The sequence below is a fragment of the Solea senegalensis genome, linkage group LG8 (assembly GCF_019176455.1).
Source record: "Solea senegalensis isolate Sse05_10M linkage group LG8, IFAPA_SoseM_1, whole genome shotgun sequence".
Taxonomy (NCBI): Eukaryota; Metazoa; Chordata; class Actinopteri; order Pleuronectiformes; family Soleidae; genus Solea; species Solea senegalensis.
Window position 1 is genome coordinate 14,228,783 of NC_058028.1, and position 19,064 is coordinate 14,247,846.

Here is a 19,064-nt window from a genome sequence, read left to right on the forward strand (position 1 = left end):
ATAACTTCTAATCTTGTGCTGCGGTTTTACATGTTTCCTAGAGACTTTCGTCAGCCTGTACAACACTGGTTGAGTCAGTTGAGTCCTAGATAACTGCACACTATGAATAACATTTTTGAGGTTAAAAATTAATCGAATGAAATTAGTGAATCCAGACACATTTCTCCAGTCCTCATCCAGAAAGACACAAAATGGTGGATCCTCAGGAGTTGCTGGAGAACTGCAACAGGAAATGAACTCTGACATAAGAGCTATGGACCTTGGGGCCCCAACTGCATCTTGGGAAATTATGGCACTGAGAAGACAAATGATCCATGTCACCCCCAGGAAAACCCAACTCAGTGCAAAGCCCATTTAAAATACACACAGTGGACATACTGTACATCTGTACAGCTGTCAAGGCCACATTTTCAAATGGCCTCTTAATCCAAACATTTAGCATGTCTCATTAAGCACATATAGGGTTGTCAAATAACGGATACTAAAAATAGGTTGGATTCCTTTTTTTATTCCACTCCTCTAGTTGACACAGCACTGCTGCAGACATTAGTTTTGATAATAATATTAAGTATTTTCCTGTGTATCAGAACTGAGTTTGAAATTATAGTACGACAACCGTATTAAACACAAACAAATATTTGCCCAGCAGCTATACTCAGATAATAAAGGTCAAACCCAGGCCACCATTACTGTTGAAGAAGTTGTCAGTCTGTCTCTCAGTCATGCAGATGGGCTAATCAGCACCAAAATAAAGACAGCCAAAAACAAAAAAAGGGGGAGTGGGCAGAGACAAAGAGAGTGCGAGTGGTCATAAGAAATGACTGTGTCACCATCCTAAGATAGCATAGCGCAGTTTCACTTGGCTCAGCCTGCTTTGGGTGTGCCGTCTCAGTTGCTTAAATCTATCTTTCCCACTGACGCCACTGTTAGTCGCTGCATTCTGGTTTATGGCCATTTACCAAGCTGTGAGACAATGGTATGGACATCATTAGCTAAGTGGTGGCTGGGTGACAGTCAGGCTGTGGTGCTGCGATCGATCGCGGAAAGCCCAGCCATCTGCAGGCTGCGCTGTGCTGTGCTTACTCATCAGCCCTGGGCTTACATGAACTCTCACTTGGGCCCGAGACTGGGGTCTGGGCCTCGCAGCCTGTGATAACAAATGGCTATGAACAGCCACCTTATCTTCTCACCTTAAAGAGGATATGATGTCCCCTGTCACACAGCTGCCTAATGGCCAGAACCATTCTGACAGTTATGTTGTGAGGATAAGGAAGGGTCAGCCACAGACACTGTGTGTGTAGAGTGGTTCTTTTTCAGGTAGTAGACACTCTCAATGCCAAACTTCCAAACTTTCAAAGCTGAGTTTTATCAACCATAAATACTTATCATAATTATTTTCAAATGTTAAAACGCATGGGACAAGCTCCAAGTTAAGAATACCTAATCACAACATGGTAAGTTTCTGTGTGCTCCTGTGTAAGTGAGGTAGAGTGTCAGGTGCATGCTGAGGAGATGACATAGGCCACCACTGTCATGGCCACATCTCCCTGAAGTGGCATCTGAGACAAACGTCTAGTGACAAGGCGATGTCCTTCCTGTGTCCTTAACCACTGTTGACAATAACACTACTGCGCTCCTAGGACAGCAAAATTGGTGGATGGCGAGGGCTATGGGAACAGGGAAATCTAAACATAAATATTTCAGAGATTACTTGAAAAAGAGAAGAAAAAGACAGAAGGAGGCAACTGTGATAAATGAGAGCTTAGGGGGAATTTGTGGAAAGTGAGAAAAAGTGAAGTTCCTTCAAAAAAAAAACCTATGGTTGCCTGCTAGTGCATTTCTTTTCTATTTCCCTCACCTCTCAACTTCTGTCACTCTCCTTTTACTATGTTTCTCATCAGTCTGTGATTAAACCTGTCAACTTTCATTAGAATGTGTTGGGAGTGAAACACATTTCTGCCTCCCTCTCTCCACCTCTCTGTGCTCTGCCTGAGTGCTGCGCGAACAAAGGCACTTCCAATGAAGTTGTCAGAACACCAGGCAGCAACACTATGTTGGAGACATCAAGATAAATAGACAACACACCCAGAGAACACACGTAACTATACATTACGCCAAAGTCTTACATTCAGCCTCTGCCCACAGTTTGTTTCATTTTATACACTCAATATACACATCCACCACGCACCATAATCTACTACACAATGTTAATATAATGGCTATATAATATAATGGTATAACAATTAGAGACAGCAAATGGCTGTAGGTGGTCACACAGTCTGTTGGTTTCACTTACAGTTTGAATAGAGCAGCTGCTGGTTTATTTAAAGTTGTAATATTATACACCACAAGAGCAGTAAACATGCCCCATCTTCATAGGTGACACCTGTACTCCGAGTCGCTCACACACACACACACACACATACACACGGTGCTTGTGCTTTTACAGATTATGTTCACTTTAAACAGTGAAATTGAAGCAACTGATAATGCCCAGTGCTGTTAAACCCTGTCCTACTTACATGTACTACAGCAAATCAGAGAGATATGATGAAATATTCACAAAAAAATGCACTAATTGATCAGCACAATTACTTATGGAATGTTGAATCAGACCATTTTTCCTGCAGCCTTTAAGTGGAAAACAGTTCACCTCCTCCACTTGACATAGACCAGAGTTCTGTTAATAGTACCCGATTCAGTCATGATTCAGAACTAGAAGCACAAGTAGTAAATATTCAGAATTAAAGATAGCACTTAATAAAGATATGGCAGTTACAGGACAAACTATCATCTGCAGAAAAGGAACGTGAAGTCAGGTAGTTATACCAGCTATTACATTTGTTATTACAACATTCTATACTTTATATCAGGGTCCAAGGAAACATAAATCCAAAGAACCATCTCAGGGCAATTAAGAGTACAAGATCATTGCTAAAAGGAGCTTAAATTAATATGAGCACACGGAAAGAGCAGAGCAGTGATATAAAGACACTATAGGTATATTTCTGATAAAAGCTAAAAAACAAGCCGCTAGAAGTAAAGACACACATTAACCGAGCTTCTAGAGTGACAGAGATACTGCTGTGAGATAAACCTAGCACAAGTCAGAACTATGATAATTACGGAGCAACTTCAGTGGTGCTTTTTAGTATTTTCAGCCAAGGAGGCCGACGGTAACATCAAGCTACAGAGCCTTCTGAAAGGACAACTCTCCATAGTCCATATTTCAACTATTAGCTACCTTCTCTCTTTACTAACATAGCTGTTGTACAACCACCTTCCTTAAAGATGGGGGAATGTTGTTGTGTGACACAAAAGCCAAACACCTCTATACTGAGAAACACAGAGTGTGGCGGTTAATCAGCATTGTGTGAACTCATTTGACAATGTTTTAATTGTAACAGGCAACAATCACATTGCCAATCTTTTTTGAAAAAAGATTTGTTATTCAGTGTAAATTAGAATACTTATAATAATATACAGTATATACTTTTTCCTCAAAACTAGACCTATATTATGTAGATACCATAATATATTTATATTGCAGTTTATATATATTTGGATATTATTCTGGTTATATGTATATTTAAACATTATTGCCATCCTATTCACTATTCCTGGCCTCCCATTTTCCAGAACACAACTCATAAGCACAGTTCCTACAGGAAACTGAAAGGCACCACAAGGAGAATCTACAGAAAGAAAGTAAAACAATCACACAAAGACACTTCTTCTCCTGACTCCAGACTAATTTAGGCAATGAAGCAGAGGAGATTAAGGTAGGTCAGACCAACAGGTTGAGACAAAAATTAATAAGTGCCAGGTTAGTGTGAGGAATGAGTGTACATGTGTGTCCTGAGATGGCAATCTGAAGTTATCCTTTAATACTTGTGTGGGAGGATTTCAGGGCAGCCTCTTTGTCTCTGAGGGTGAGAGGTTTCCATCCTTTAAAATCCCAAGTTTAGCATAAACATCAACTCACTGGAAAACAATAAGAAGCCATTATACCCTTTATATGATAACGTAATGGAGTGCTGATGCATAACAAGCCTCCATTTTCAGGTTAATCCCCAATGCAGTTAATAAAACATGGAGATCCGGAGGGTTATGTACTATGTGGGCACTCACTGCATGCATGTAGGTGGTACAATCATGTCAAACCTACTGAACTCTGGACACTGGCCTCATTTCACTGGCAGCAACTCAATCATAACATCTTATCTGCGGACATGCTGACTCATGGAATTCAGCTGTGGCCAATAGCCAAGCAGCAGGGTCACTTATGGTTGTCATTGATTGGTTGATCCCTGAGGACAAAGCTGAAAGGGCACATACCAGGAGCATACCCTGGCAGCGGTTTTCTGAGTTTCTACTTCATGCTGCAATTCTTGCAGCTTTTTTCCCCCTCTCCAACGGTCTACATACTCTGTTGTGTCACTCTCTTGCTGCTCATAGTTCTAGCCTAGCCCACTTCTCCCCTCATGTTCCCTCTTCATGACCTCTGCACCCCTGTTGTGTAATTGTATCTGGAATAGCAAAGCAGGGCTGCTCACGTGCAGAGGTTACCATTCCTCTGTGGTTTACATACTGCCCCTTTATCTCCACAGTTACCATCTGTGACAGCTAGTTTCAACTATATCACCAATGCCTTATAGCCACAAGTCAAAGCCATTGGGATTTCTCCATTTATTCAAAACATAGAGAACAAAGTGCACTGTCCATGTATTGCATGTGGATGGGGCATCTCTTAATGTAGCTTTCTCCACCAGTATCCCACTGTAAACTCTTCTTCAGCCAGGTAGCCATGTTTCCCTCATTCATTTGAGCAATCCAATCCAATCCAACTTTATTTGTTAAGCACTTTAACAAAGGAGACATGAAGGAGACATGAAGTAGCGACACCCAGTGAGTGAAACTGGCTGGAACTGTTTACTTTCGAGTGCCTTGATTTGTTAATTAAAATATCAATATTCGCCCTGGTGTATCGATTATTGTATTGCACAAGGAAGAACAACGATATATCACCACATCGTTATTTTGTCCTACCCCTATTGGAGGATACTCCTGATATTTTTATCAATGGGTCACTCAATACCACACTGTGTACAGCCAGCATTACTGATAGGGGTCAGGTCATCAGGGTACAAAGTTGAACTGCCTCTAAAACAGAGCAGGAGCTCACTACAGAGCCTTTTACGTCAAGCTGTCCTCATCTGCAAATCTGTAAGTAGCAAGGGAGCTGAAACAGTGGGGAGAGAAGAGAACCTCAGTTCAACTGAGATAGGCACACTTTCTAATGGAAATTCAGATACAATCATCCCAGAATGCACTTCTCTCTGCCTAATAATCAGCCACTAGAACAAGGCAGCCATTGAGAGGAGAGTGACTGTAATCTGGTCCAGCAAACTCCAAAGCTGCCCGCTATAATTAGCTCCTTTCTCCATCAAACACAGGCTTACACTGACTCACAAGCAAACCCCTCCTGTAATACACGAGAGAAGAGACTTGGCCAACAGCACATTTTCTGATGAGTGAGGAAATTTCCCATTCTTGCCATATGGAGTCACACTGCGCTGACAGGTATGCTGGCTGTGGATTTTGCAAATGAGCAGGTGAGAGGCCACTGAAACAGTGACATGTGGAAGTAATGTGTTATGGGGCAAGGTTTGAGCAGTATAAAGCACAAATTGTTCCAAATAACAAGCACACAACTGAGCTTATTGATTTAAAGTATATTTTCAGACCAAGTACCTCAATTTACCGTTCTCATTTCAAACTTGGTCCCCTTTTGACAATTTAAGCAAGGACTTGTGTTGTAACCCCTCCACTGTTTTTTCTCAAAGCATTTCCCACCCTGTGTTACGAATTCATATTATATGGGATGGGATTCTCACATTCAGTGTCCTCATCAAAAGGATGCGTCTGCTTCTCTGACCTACATCCCAACGAGCAAAGCCCGCCTTCCTCTAATCCCAGGAACATGTTCTAGCCCAGGGACTCGCAACACAATCTGCAGCCGATGGGTGGGCGGGCAGACAGACAGGAAAGAGTGGGTATGCTGGTAGCTATTCTGCTGCCTGGACAAATGGCACAGCTATTAGAGGAAGAAGAGGCTTCCTGAAGAGGTGTGACTGTGCTGCAAAGGGCCCTATCAAGCTGAGAACGGGAGAAGTGCTGACAGATAATGCATTTACCTTTTTTTTAATAAAAAAAAAACGTGTGTGCACATGTGTGTTAACTTCTTTCTTAGCATTGTTCTCCCAATATGGCTGATTAAGATCAGAGGAATAGAAACTCATCAAAAACCACTCAGCCAGGCGATTTGCCAGCAAATGCTGACTTATGAGTCAACTTGGGCCATGTCCACAAATGACACCAACATGTGGCTTGAGCGATTCGATCAGAAATGAACTTCATAATTGTAAGGTCTTGACCTTAAAGTGCCTTGAGATAATATATGTTATGAATTGATGCTATACAAATACATTTGAATTGAATGTAGACTGCAAGATGCACATCTTAGTGAGCCCGTTTCCTTTCAAACAGACAACATTTCAACAAATCCACATTATAAATATACACATTACAAGTACAATAATCATCTTGTGCAATTGAATTTTCACAGAAGACACTCATTTTAAACATGCATGTAAATGCATGTAGCATTTACATGCATGTTTAAAAGTCTGATTTCAGTGGGACTAAGAGAATAATTCGGTTTTCTTAAAGTCACGTAAACACGTTAGTCCGACTACAATCAAGTCTATTCTTGGTCAGACTAGCGTACCTGGATAATGCGATTCATAGTCCAATTACTCGTGCATGTATATACGCTTAGTCGTACTGGAGTCAGACTTGGCATTCTGCGCATGCACCAAATATCTTCCCCGGCCTTTGACCCGGAAGTAGAAAGAGAAAAGACGTATAAACTACAGTACTGTTGCTAAGAGATGAGACATACAGCAGGTACAAAACATACAGAACCGCAGCACAGTCCATCCGGTTTACCGTTTGTTTTTCTGTGTTGTACAGGTCAATAGGAAACTGATTCGATGTGCACTAGCTTATAGAGAGATACAGCGCCACCTATGGAGGGGGAGTCTGACGTACACAGGCAATAAATCGATTTTCTTCTCTGCATGTATACTCTGACTCGGCAAGTTGTCCGGTTGCTGCTCTTCTTCTGTTATAGACCGTGACACAGCAGTACAGACAACCAAGACCCTCCCTGTAAAAGCCATATTACAAATCTACAGATAACCCACTTATGTCACCCTGTGAAAATGCTCACAGTCAATATTAAATTGATCATTTAGAGGCAGAATCACTTTTAAAAAGAGAAGTACTGAAGTCTAGTGGAAGGACTGACAGAAAGGGAGTGGCTGATGGGGCACTTTGCAGTGCCGGTGTGATTCGGCATACTGTGACTACTTCTGGCACAAAACCAGAATATTGTTTGTGTTAATTGTAACCATAAAGGTGACCCCAATCAGCCTATATAAACCTCATCTTGCGGGGTAAAGAATAATCCGAAGAGTCAAGTTAAATATCAGAGATATTTGGGCAGTTAATGTGGACAGTATGTAATCACGTGAGAGGCAGGTACAGTAAAAGAAAGGGGAACATGGATAACTGTCACCAGGAAGCCCTTTACATGTACCTTTGAATTGGGTTTAAGACATTCCTGTAGTTATCATGACCTAAAAGCTGATGACAACCAAAGGGGTTGTGGCTGCTTCAGTTTTAAACATAGCACATAAAAAATGTCATGCAGTTACAATTAAGGATTTAAAACTTTTAAAAATATATATAATCAATGCTTTGGTTAAATGTAACTAGGAGATAAAGAGCACAGTCATAGCAGCTGCCGGATAGTCCTGTTGTAGATACACATATCAGCACAAATATCCCATTTCCCTTGCAATAATTCAAGTCCTTGTAATCAAGGTAATGCTGGAGCTGTTCCTCTCCCCGTGGCTGATAAGAGCAACGCATTCCAGGTGTTGTTGTGCAAACAATTTTAATGTTTGGCCAAGATCCATTTTTATGACCTCCTTTTCTCCTCTGTAAACTTGCCATTCTAAAACAAGCCCAGACAAGCCCTAGTCCACATCAGAGGCGCTTTCTCTTTCACTATATTTTCACTACATGAATGTTCCACCACTACAATTTTTATTATGTATTAAGAGTAGTAATATTACTAGCTTCCCACACACACAAAAAAATCACACCAGCACTCAGGAAGGGAAAACTGGAGGTTGCCTCCCATTTTCTTCTTGTTCGCAGCTTCTTAAATTTCTTATCAAGCCATGCTGCAGCAGTGTGTGTGTGTGTGTGTGTGTGTGCAGAAGTAAAAGTCTTTGAAGCTAGACCTCGTCTCAAACACACTCGCGCTCCCATAAATGTGCCCTTTCACGTGTTTTATTCGGTGTAGAAGAAGTGTGCGCTCTACATACCATAGCATTCCTCCCTGTCCAGCAGTTGTCGTCCACTCCTTTTCTTCCTCTCACTGTATCTCTGCGAGTCACAGCCGGTGAAAGACTTTTAATAAAGAGGGGGAAAAGCAGAGGAAAAACACTCCCTACCCCGACTCACATCGATTGTTTCGCTCCTTTTCTCTCACTAAATACACTGTCTGTCCATTTTCTTCTCCACGTCAAGTACTCCCCCTTTTCCACCAGTCTGAAGTTTTCACATGTACACCTCTCTCTTGTCTCTCTCTGTGTGAGGGGAAAAAAGAAGTAAAACCTCGTCAAGAAAAGGGGAAAAAATGCTGTTCAAACTCTCCGTCCTTTTCAGCGACGGACTGGACACCAGGAAGGGGGGAGGCGTGAGGGAAAAGAGCTGTTTCGGTGTGTTTTTCCTTCTTGGTTCACCACCACGTTGTTTTGAGCAATTATTATTTCCTTTGTTGTGTCAAAAATAAAAGAGTCCGGATGGAAGCACGGTCGCAGTGCCCTGCCTTCATTTAGCGAAAAAAAACAACGACCGTTGAGCGAACACCAAACAGCGAGCTCGACGGAAACCAACCGCGGTGTTTTCCTCCCGAACGTTGCAGGCTAAACGTGTGACGGTGTGTAGAAGTCTATTTTTTTTTCAGCTTCCCGATAATGGCGGACCTTCTCCAGGATCCAGCATCTGCTGCTGTTGCTGCCTTCCTATTCACAGAGAGAGAGAGAGAGAGAGAGAGAGACACACAGAGGCAAACGGGGAGAGAGAGAGAGAGAGAGCGAGTCTCGCCCAGCGGTTCATGGACACAATTACAACACACCCTCTCTGTTAATGATACCACTGTTCATTACTCCATGTTAACACGTGCTGTGACTAAACCATGACTATCACATTCATATAATAATAATTAAAAAAATATATTTTATTTCAATTGTATATAACTGTGTGTACGATTTCAGTGAGGAGCTCGTTGCGCTCAAAACAAGATTTGTTTTGTGTTTTTACTCTAGTATTTTATTCTAGTATTCCAGTATTCCCATTTAACACCGCCTGTTACATTTCATTTATAAGAAAATACTTTATATTAGACATGATCTTTATACATTTTTGAGTGTGAGTTCAGTGAATAAACGATTGTACTCAAACAACATAAATATCTACTCATGAACTGGAAAAAATATGGGGGGAAAAATTAATTGAAAATAGGAATTTGCTCCAACAGACAACCAAACTTGTACTTCAACTAAAATTGTGCAGTAATCTTACTTACATGTTCTCATTCTCAAATTATTAATGATGAATAAAAACATCACAAACTTATAGAAAAACTATGTTAAATGTGAATTTGCTCATTTGGGTTAATCTACTTATACTTTAACCGTCTTTCTTCAGTATTCCCATTTCTGTCAATTATTACTTAGTTTGTTACATTGGTTTCTATTTCTATTGGTGTTATATTTGAATTTTGACAGATACTAATCAACATTTTACTCTGTATAAATGTATGTATTAAACAAATGATTAATATATGTTATTTGGTTGGCAATTTAAAATAAATAAATAATAATGATATTAGCAGGTAACATTACATTAGTGTAGGACTTGTGCAAGAAAATAAAAACAAAACCTAGGTGACAGCCATTTTCGTTTCTCTATTTTTACACATACAATACATGTTCCACTTATTTATTTAATTGTACAGATAAAGTCTGTCTGTGATTCTATAGGTTTTGTGCAGTTAAAATATGATGCCTAGGCTCATAAAAAATTGAAGAAAAAATCTTCATCCTTCATACAACACCAAATTTCTGCTGGCATCAGTAAAAAAATATAATCCAACACTGTAACTGTCTGACATTTGTCATAATCTTGAATGACTGTTTGAATCTTGAATCTTTAAGGCCGTTTTGCTTCTCAAACATGGGTTCTGCTTTTAAGGGCCATTTACCTACTGTATCATGGGGTATTAACTACTTCTATAACCACTGATGATTAAATATTTACAGAATGTTTGATGGTTTTGGTATACAGGCACTTCTATACACACTGAAGCAGACAATCTGGGCTAATATTTGAGCTGATTTTTATTGCTGATTATTTACCTTATAATGATTAACTCCATATCTCAGCGTTTTATGTGCTACTACATCACTGATGTCAAAATGTTCAGCTCGGTTCTGTTGCAAAACTTTTATGAGTTGAAAATCAGGAACGTGTTCACGTCATCACGATTGTAATTCACCAACTTTATTTTCTGTCCATGTGCCTTCTTTGCCCCAGGTCTTACTCCTTTTCACAAGTAATCTCCATCTCCCCTGCACAAACTCAAACATTAGTCACTACTAACACATTTTAATGATCCTTGGCTGCATCACGAGCAGCACAGAGTCAAAATTGTTGATAAGTTTATTGAGGAAAATCAATCATGTCATAGATTGCTGCTTTTTACACAGTACGGCCAAGCATTGCTGTCACGTTCTCTGTCCATTCGGCAATTAAAACGCCTAAGGTAGATGTTGGCTTTTCTAAAAAAAAAAAAAAGGACAATGCAATTGCTTCCACGTACTTGGAGAAATGTCTGCCATGTTGTACAAGACAACTGCCTGTGTTAACAGCGCAAACAGATGTTCAGTGTCTTACACTGGGGCTTTCTCCTGGAATTCTCCTCTCTCTCGCTCTCTCTCTCCTTGTTAGTCCATCCATAAAGTTAATTTTAAATACATTTCCACTTCAGTAACTTAAACTCTATGTCATAATAAAACAAACATTTCATAAAGCTGTAAAACCTAATGTATTCATTTTATAATGGGGTTTGACACTCTAGGGGAACAGTGCTCCCCAGAAACAATGCTGGCATCATGTCAGAGACTTCTCTTTTAAAATTAGAAGTAAAAGCTGTTGCAGCATTCATTCTCCCTCCCGGCTTGCTAAACAGAGAAACCAAAGCATGAGGACTAGCATTTAAAGTGATGTTAAATGATGTTGTCCTTACATGAGTTGTACAGGTATGATTGTGAATGAATTACGATGTGTGTTTTGACAAATTTGAAATGTGACCCACTATTAGCTACACATTCAGGCAGGGTTCAAGGTGCACTGCCCTCCGTTTGACTAAGTCCACAAGCTTCTGTCCAATCACACAGTCTCTGTGCTGTCAGCAATATTTGCATGGCCCCTATAACACAGCGCAAGATTAGCAAGGGGTCAAAGTTTCTCTTGAGTAATCTGCCTCTGTTTTACACCCCTTTCTCATGCCTGCTTAAGGCAAGCTCTTTGTTGTTTTTTTTTAAATAATTTATGACAGTCACTGTTCATTTCATATAAAGACCGCTACTGTGTTGGTCATCAAAAAACAAAGCTGCAGTCATAATGTAAAAGAAAAACCTCCACACATCATTTACTCCCTGTCTGGTTTTCTCTTTCATTTTATGTCTTTTCCCTATTTCACCTCAACCCTCTCTGTATTTGCAGCTAAAATATTTTTGGGTCCCAAGGGCAAGCACATTCCTCCACTCACAGTTGTGCAATCCCTGACAATCACAGTTACCCCATCCCCCCTCTGACTCCCTAAAAGCCCTGAACACTCACAGAGAGCCAGGCTGTCCAAGCTGTCTGGGCGATGTTCTGCGGTGAGTTGGCTGCTCGGTCAGAGCAGTAAACAAACCCTGAGCCCTGACTCTGCAGAAACCCCCCCACTGATAATGTAATGGATAATGAGGGTGGAAAATAATATACTGTATATGGCTCCCTTTTCTGTTCTGTTATTCATTCTGGGAATTGTGTCACATACAGTCACAGAATTAAACATGAATCTTTAACAATATATTGTTGCATTTTAAATACTGATGCTACATATAAATAGATAAATAGATGTTGTGATGTCATGTGGCACATTTCTGTCATCCATCTTTAGTTTTAGTTCAGTGCACATGATTTTCCTTTTTAACAAACTTTATTGATAACACATATACAGAACAGCAGATATGTACTCCTTATATATAACAGATGATGTTACATCAATTGATGATTAGAAAATATAACAAAAATAAAAACAACAAACGAAACAGAAAAGAGAAGTGGACAGAAATGACAAACTAGCACACACGAAAAAGTGACCGCTCCACGAACCAGCACTGACGTCCCCTTTGATTCTCATGTGATCCTCAACAAGACGCTCGGCGGAGGAACGCTGGGTCTTGTAGTGCGGAATGACCTTACGTGTGATCTAAATGTGCCGCATAAGGACTACATCCCCCGTCATACAGCGCGAAATAGGCTAGTTTGGCTCTTCCTGTTAGCTCCTGGAGGATAGCGGACGAGCGGTCGAAGAAATTACTGATGAGTTTATCTAAAATTGTGCATTGAATTGTTCAGGAACCGTCGTGGAGAGTGCAAGGTCCACTTTAAGGATACAAAAATGGTATGTCTCGCCGACAGAATGACATTTTATTTCCGTCACATTAGCGTATTAGCGCGAGATAACAGTTGCATTCAGTCAGTGGGAAACGCTAGTTAAAGCAAGTTAGCTAGCCCAAAGCGTCGTAGAATAATTAGGCCACACATTTAGAGTCACAATGTTTTATCACAGACACAAACCACCCCACAGCTGAAGGAGATCACGCATTATTCTTTATTTCTCTTGATACAAATCTTGCTGTCAATACAGACTAAGTGGGTGCGGTTCGGGTAACGCTAGCTGTTACATTAGCTACTACTGAGGCAAAGCTGTATTTATCTATAATCTAAACTACAGTTAGTTTAGTTTAATATGAGCAGGCCATCGCCTGTGACAGGGAAAATAAGGTAAAATTATTTCTGTGTTTAACCCAGAAGTGGATGGCTCAGGTATTTTAGGTTAAATGATTGATATGGGGGCATGGAAATATTATGATATAAGTTAATGTATTTCAAAAATTTAAAGTTAAAAAGTGAATTAAAAAAGTGGTCCTCTGATTGGCAAATATTGAAAATTAGGTTATAAAAAGAGTTTGGGATTTAACGCAAGTGGGAAATAGTGTGCTCTGTGGTGGACTTGCGAACTGTCCAGGGTGTACCCCGCCTATCACCCTATGTCAGCTGAGATTGGCACAGCACCCCCACACACTAATTTTGTCTTACTTTTTTCTCTATTTTTAACTATGTAGATCCGCTTCATCCTCATTCAGAACAGAGCAGGGAAGACACGACTGGCCAAATGGTACATGCAGTTTGATGATGATGAGAAACAAAAGTTGATTGAGGAAGTGCATGCAGTGGTAACTGTCAGGGATGCCAAACACACCAACTTTGTGGAGGTAAGAGATCAGTCCCTGTCTTGTGCATTTATGTATGTTATACATACGTCTTGTGTGGTTATTCTTTTTCTAGGTCGTTCAGTGACATGCTCTAATTTACTTCATGATATGTTATGATACACAATCCATGGTCCATGATACCACTAATGTCGCGATACAGCAATTCTGTGATATTGCAAGACAGTCATGTCACGATACATCTGTCAAACTGAAGAAAACAAAATGTTTGTGAAAAGTTTAAAGTGCAGTGTTCTCTATTTATTCACAACATATGTGGAGTACAAAGTCTATGAAAGTCAAATCATAGTAGTTTTACAATATCTAAAGCGTCTTTGAAGAATCATTCCAAGAATCATTGGAATATGTGTTAAAGAATTGGACATTAATCCCTATGCAGTTTGTTTTACAGTCATAATATGTAAACTGGGTGTGTATTGCCTTGAAGCTGGGAAACAGAGCTAAGCTGTTGTTGTGATAATATGGGACAAAAAATATTGAGAAGCTTTGTCTTTGTTGTTCTCACAGTTCAGAAACTTCAAGATCATTTATCGGCGTTATGCCGGTCTCTACTTCTGTATTTGTGTTGATGTGACTGATAACAACTTGGCATACCTTGAGGGAATTCACAATTTTGTAGAGGTAAGTGACTCAAAACACACTGTATTTAATTAAGTGAACTATGATGATTTGGTTCTCACGGTCCGATTGTTTACAGGGATTTAGATGATTCCTTTCGAGATATTCTGACCTGTACTGTCTTGTTTCTTTTCATTTTAACACGTACGAATGACTTGTTTTTATTACAAGATATTGCATCATCGATATGACTTTCAATAACTGACCAGGGATTAGTCCTAGACAATGTATTAAGTTGCCTAAGCATAATCATTTCAGTCAAGAGGTTATGCTTTCTTTCAGACATGAGTGACCAATAATGGAATCATCTTGTTAGGTGTTTAGGAGTGTTTGTTTTCAAATGGGTTGTGAAGGCAATTGGGATGGGATTCACATCATTTCAGACTTGTCAAACCCTACAGTCACCACCTCATGCCCTATAAATGTTGTACGTCATGAATTTCAGGTTTTTTCTTAAATATTTCAGCTGTCTCTATTCAGTCTTTATCATTGCTGTCGGCAAACATAAACACACGCACATTTTACTGGATGACATGTTCTACTGTAATGATAGTGGGCATTTTAGGCTACTTTGAGTCACTGTGCTTATGAGAAAAGCTTGTAATACATTATTTACTTCTAAATACATTAAAAAATGCAGTGTTTGTAGGCAGTGCACAGATAATTGCGTATTGTAAAAATTATGTAAAACAATGTTGTTGACTGCAAATTTGAAGCTGAAAATACATTTGTTTGCTAATTTAAAGACGTTCTACTTCAGTCGCAACCAAAGAATGTCTCAAACCTGGTAGTGAAGTCAGGTATTGAGGTTTGTTGGCTTGGCAACGATTTAAAACAAACAAAAAAAAAACCATCTGGAATAAACACTTCAAATAAGAATAATGAGAGCTCAGGGATCGGATGATTCTTTTCCTAACAATAAAATAAATGAAAGATATCTTTGATACCCCTGGACTGTATTTAACAAATAAAACAATTGTAATATGACTCGGTTTGTGATGATGTGGTTTTAATGAAACATTAGTGCAATAGTCAGGAGCTGTGTGGAATGTCAGATTACATCAGCCTGAGCTGTTCATTTCACCTCCTAACAGCTGATTGTGGTTTGTCATCACTGTGTCTTTGTCAGTATGCTGGAATTTTTCTGTCGCCTTTTCACAAAGCCAGTGGCACCATGATAGAAACTATGTACTTGCACAACAGGTTTGTTCTGTGGAATTGACAGTCTAATGAGATTTTCTGCATACAATTGACAAAAAGAAATATAGTGACAAAAATGTCTTAAAATACTTCCACTTTATATTTTGGAAAGGCGAACTGAACAAATGTCTTTGGAGAACCACAAGATGGTGGAAAGTCATTGTTGCTACATTTTGAAACTTTTATTTAAAGTTAAATCAGGCATAATTCAAGTCTTGTTTAGTCACTTAGTTTAAATGAAGTCAAACTGGTTTTTCTGTTAAAAAAAAAAACAACCAAAAAAAGTACAATTCAGTTTATAAAGGGTAAAGACAGTTTTTCTAGCCAGTGGCTTCAGGGGTGAAGGTCATTTGATATAATGTTTGACCTGGTGCACATGCAGTCTGAAGTAGACAGCAGTCATCATGAGTACTTTCTATGTGTGTTGCTACATATGGCCACATGCCATCAGGAAAAATAATCTGTTATTAAAAATATTCTACAGCTTCCAACAGGCCTCCCTCATTCACTTTTGCCAATAGCTAACTAGGGGTTAGTAACTGCCTGTGTCAGTGACCGTCTATCAGTGCATGATACTTAAACCTCATAGATACAAAATGAGAAGCACATCAATTTTAATTTGGTGTATTTTATAGGGTTGTGTTAGTGGAAATGGGCTCATTATATGGTAAAGTGGCTTCTGCTGCTTCTACGGCATCAGTATATTTCTGCACTAATGGTTCACATTAAGTCACACAATGGCCATATGTCGTTATCTGTGACTGTGCGGTTATCTGCTGGCTGTTATCTGACCGAGCTTTCTCGTCTCTCTTAAAAGGTGCTGAATGAATATTTCCATAACGTGTGCGAGTTGGACCTTGTGTTCAACTTCTACAAGGTAAGGAGACGAGAGTTAATCATTGGTTTTGGACTACTAATTTCATTTTTAAACGCCTTATCAAAGGGAAGACGCAGAGGAGGACAAAACAACACTATTGCAACACTAAAAACACCATGACCGATTTCATGTTTACAACTAGAAATAACTGAGAGAGATCCATCTTAATCATGTTATATATTTTTTTAGAAACAAATGCCAAACAGCAGGAACCTTTGAGCTCCCTGAGCTGCCATCAGTGTTGTTAATTAGCTACGGCATCTGCCCACATGCTTAACTCACTTAAACAATGCACAAAGCAATTTGATGCAGTGTTTACAACCAGTAGTTAAGAAGTGTGGGTATTTTTGGACATTACGCTCCTCTGCGGGTTTGGAAATGTTGATGACAAGATGGTGTATACATAATATGTTGGAAACCCCAAGAAGATAATGTCACTTTGGTTTCAGTGATGCTTCATGTGGTTTGTGGTATCTGTCCTTTCTTTGTTTAGCCATAAAACTCAAAACTTACTTTGATCACATTGTTTTGCCACATCTTCCTTCTAATGCGCCTCCTCCCTCCGTCTCTCTCTGCTTTTAAGGTGTACACAGTGGTGGACGAGATGTTCCTCGCAGGAGAGATCAGGGAGACCAGTCAGACCAAGGTCCTGAAGCAGCTTCTCATGCTCCAGTCGCTTGAGTAGAAACTAAACCATCATTCCTACCTGCTCACTAATCTGTGGCCCTGGCACCTAAACCAACCCTCTCCCTCTTCCTGTCTCTGGAAAGGAATCCCTTTCATTCATTCCACAGAGCCAACACCTACACAACATCAAGGCGGGGATGTTTAGAAAAAGAAATACACAATATTGTTTACGTATGTTTGTTTATGCAATATCGAAGTTCAGTAAATATCATCGCGGTCCATTTTAAACTATTCTGTATCTGTTGTACTCCTAATGAAGTCGACCAATACAAAGGCTGAACATTTCAACATGTTGACATTTCATATATTGTTACAGTCCACTTTGTATTGGGTAATTTTATCCCTTAAGCCACAGGCTGCAGATTATTTCATGTAGTTAGTTGTCCATTTATCTCTATCGAGTGTGGAAACACTGACATAAATTCATCAGGTTGACACTGCTCTCTCTCATGCCCTCCCCCTCCTCTCCACCTTTCATTTAATGGCACTATTGTAACTAACACACACCACATATAAAGAGCCGCCTGTAATGATTCTGTGCTCATTAAGGTCTAAGAACCTTGCAGGCACTTCTATGAAACTGTCTAAGGGAAGTCCTTGCAAGAGTGTGGTAATGGAGTCACCAAGGCTATTCTGCATTTTACATCAGGATCACAGTACAAGCAAACTACAGCGGGGAAGCTCTTCAGAGCAATCGACCGAGTGCGTCAAGTTCATAATTGACTAAAGTGTGCTTAGGATGAGTACCATTTTGACGGAGTGTTAGATAACCTGCGCTGGGCCAGATAACAGTGCACGTTACAGTCACTCGAATGACTACAAATGACAGCTAACTATAACTTTCATTGCATTACAGACGGTGCTCATTAGTTACACTTAAGCAAAATTAGACCTGGGCATGAAGTATATTTTATACAAAACTGTGCTGTGAAGTTTGCGTCGTATGGTATGTTCATTCAGCGTGTCATGTGTGATATGAATATTGTGAAATTAACACATTTGATTCCAGAAAAAGTGGTTCCTGTTCACTACATGGTCTGAGCAGTATTGACATGTAACACTGCATCAAATAAACAGGTTTTTAAAGTCCTCCCTAAAAAGCCTCATGAACTTCAATATAGAAAAAAAGGCTAAAACTTAAACATTTATAAAATTAATCTAATTCACCAATCAAAAAAAACCTGTGGTTTCAAATGTCAATGTTGTTGAACTCTTGTATTTTTTTTTATTAAGGAATAGTGACATATGTACTTCCCTTCTTGTCCACCTGTTTACAGGTGAAAGATGTTTGTATGTATTGTCCCCAATTCAATTACCAGTATCAATGTTCCATTATATGTAAATAAAAAATATGATACATTCATCAACTGTTTCTGATTAATCAATGAAAGGAAAATATCTTTACATTTTGCTATGTATTTATTTCTCAAATATGTAAACAAATATTCAGCATTAAAATATTGATGAGCTGGGGAAGGGTTTAGTGCAGCTTGTGCCGTCTTCTTAAAATTATGATTAACATTTCAGCACCATCTAGTGGTGAGAGATCAGCTCTTGCACATACAATTATACACTGTAGTTATGAGGTCATCCCGACAGCTTGTCAAGAATCAATAAATCAGTCAATGTATCCACATCAGCTGCATTAAACCACTCTAGCTGTTTACGCCATCGACCCAGAAACATAAATCCCAACAATAGGACATGGAGGGTACTTACTCTTCATCATATCAGTCCTCCGATATCCTGATATCTTAACCTCACCCTGACTGCCTTCAGCGGGAATGGCATGACTGAAGAATAGAGGAGACAAATGAATCATGGACACAGATTCAACTGATGAATTAAAAGGTCTGTTCACTCAGCAGTGCTATAAATCCCGATCCCGATCTGGTAGGTGTTGAGACGAGACACAT

General features: G+C 39.6%; 2 protein-coding genes across 2 annotated transcripts in view; one reads left to right on the forward strand and one right to left on the reverse strand.

Annotated features, from left to right (window-relative positions):
• Positions 1-9,178, reverse strand: part of arhgap35a (Rho GTPase activating protein 35a) — a 60,738-nt gene extending 51,560 nt beyond the window's left edge. Inside the window, exon 1 of the mRNA XM_044031555.1 lies at positions 8,460-9,178. The gene's annotated coding sequence lies outside the window, so the exon portion shown is untranslated. The remainder of the gene's footprint in view (positions 1-8,459) is intronic.
• Positions 9,179-12,721: 3,543 nt separating this feature from the next.
• ap2s1 (adaptor related protein complex 2 subunit sigma 1) lies at positions 12,722-18,511 on the forward strand. Its single transcript, XM_044031923.1, has 5 exons — positions 12,722-12,874; positions 13,599-13,748; positions 14,274-14,387; positions 16,402-16,461; positions 17,045-18,511. The coding sequence occupies exons 1-5, from the start codon at positions 12,872-12,874 to the stop codon at positions 17,144-17,146; spliced, it is 429 nt and encodes a 142-aa protein (XP_043887858.1). The 5' UTR covers positions 12,722-12,871; the 3' UTR covers positions 17,147-18,511.
• The last annotated feature ends 553 nt before the right edge of the window (positions 18,512-19,064 follow it).

Coding starts and splice junctions, on each gene's coding strand:
- ap2s1 (XM_044031923.1), top strand. Junction 13,749..14,273: donor AACACACCAACTTTGTGGAG/GTAAGAGATCAG, acceptor TTGTTCTCACAG/TTCAGAAACTTCAAGATCAT. Junction 16,462..17,044: donor TTGTGTTCAACTTCTACAAG/GTAAGGAGACGA, acceptor TCTGCTTTTAAG/GTGTACACAGTGGTGGACGA.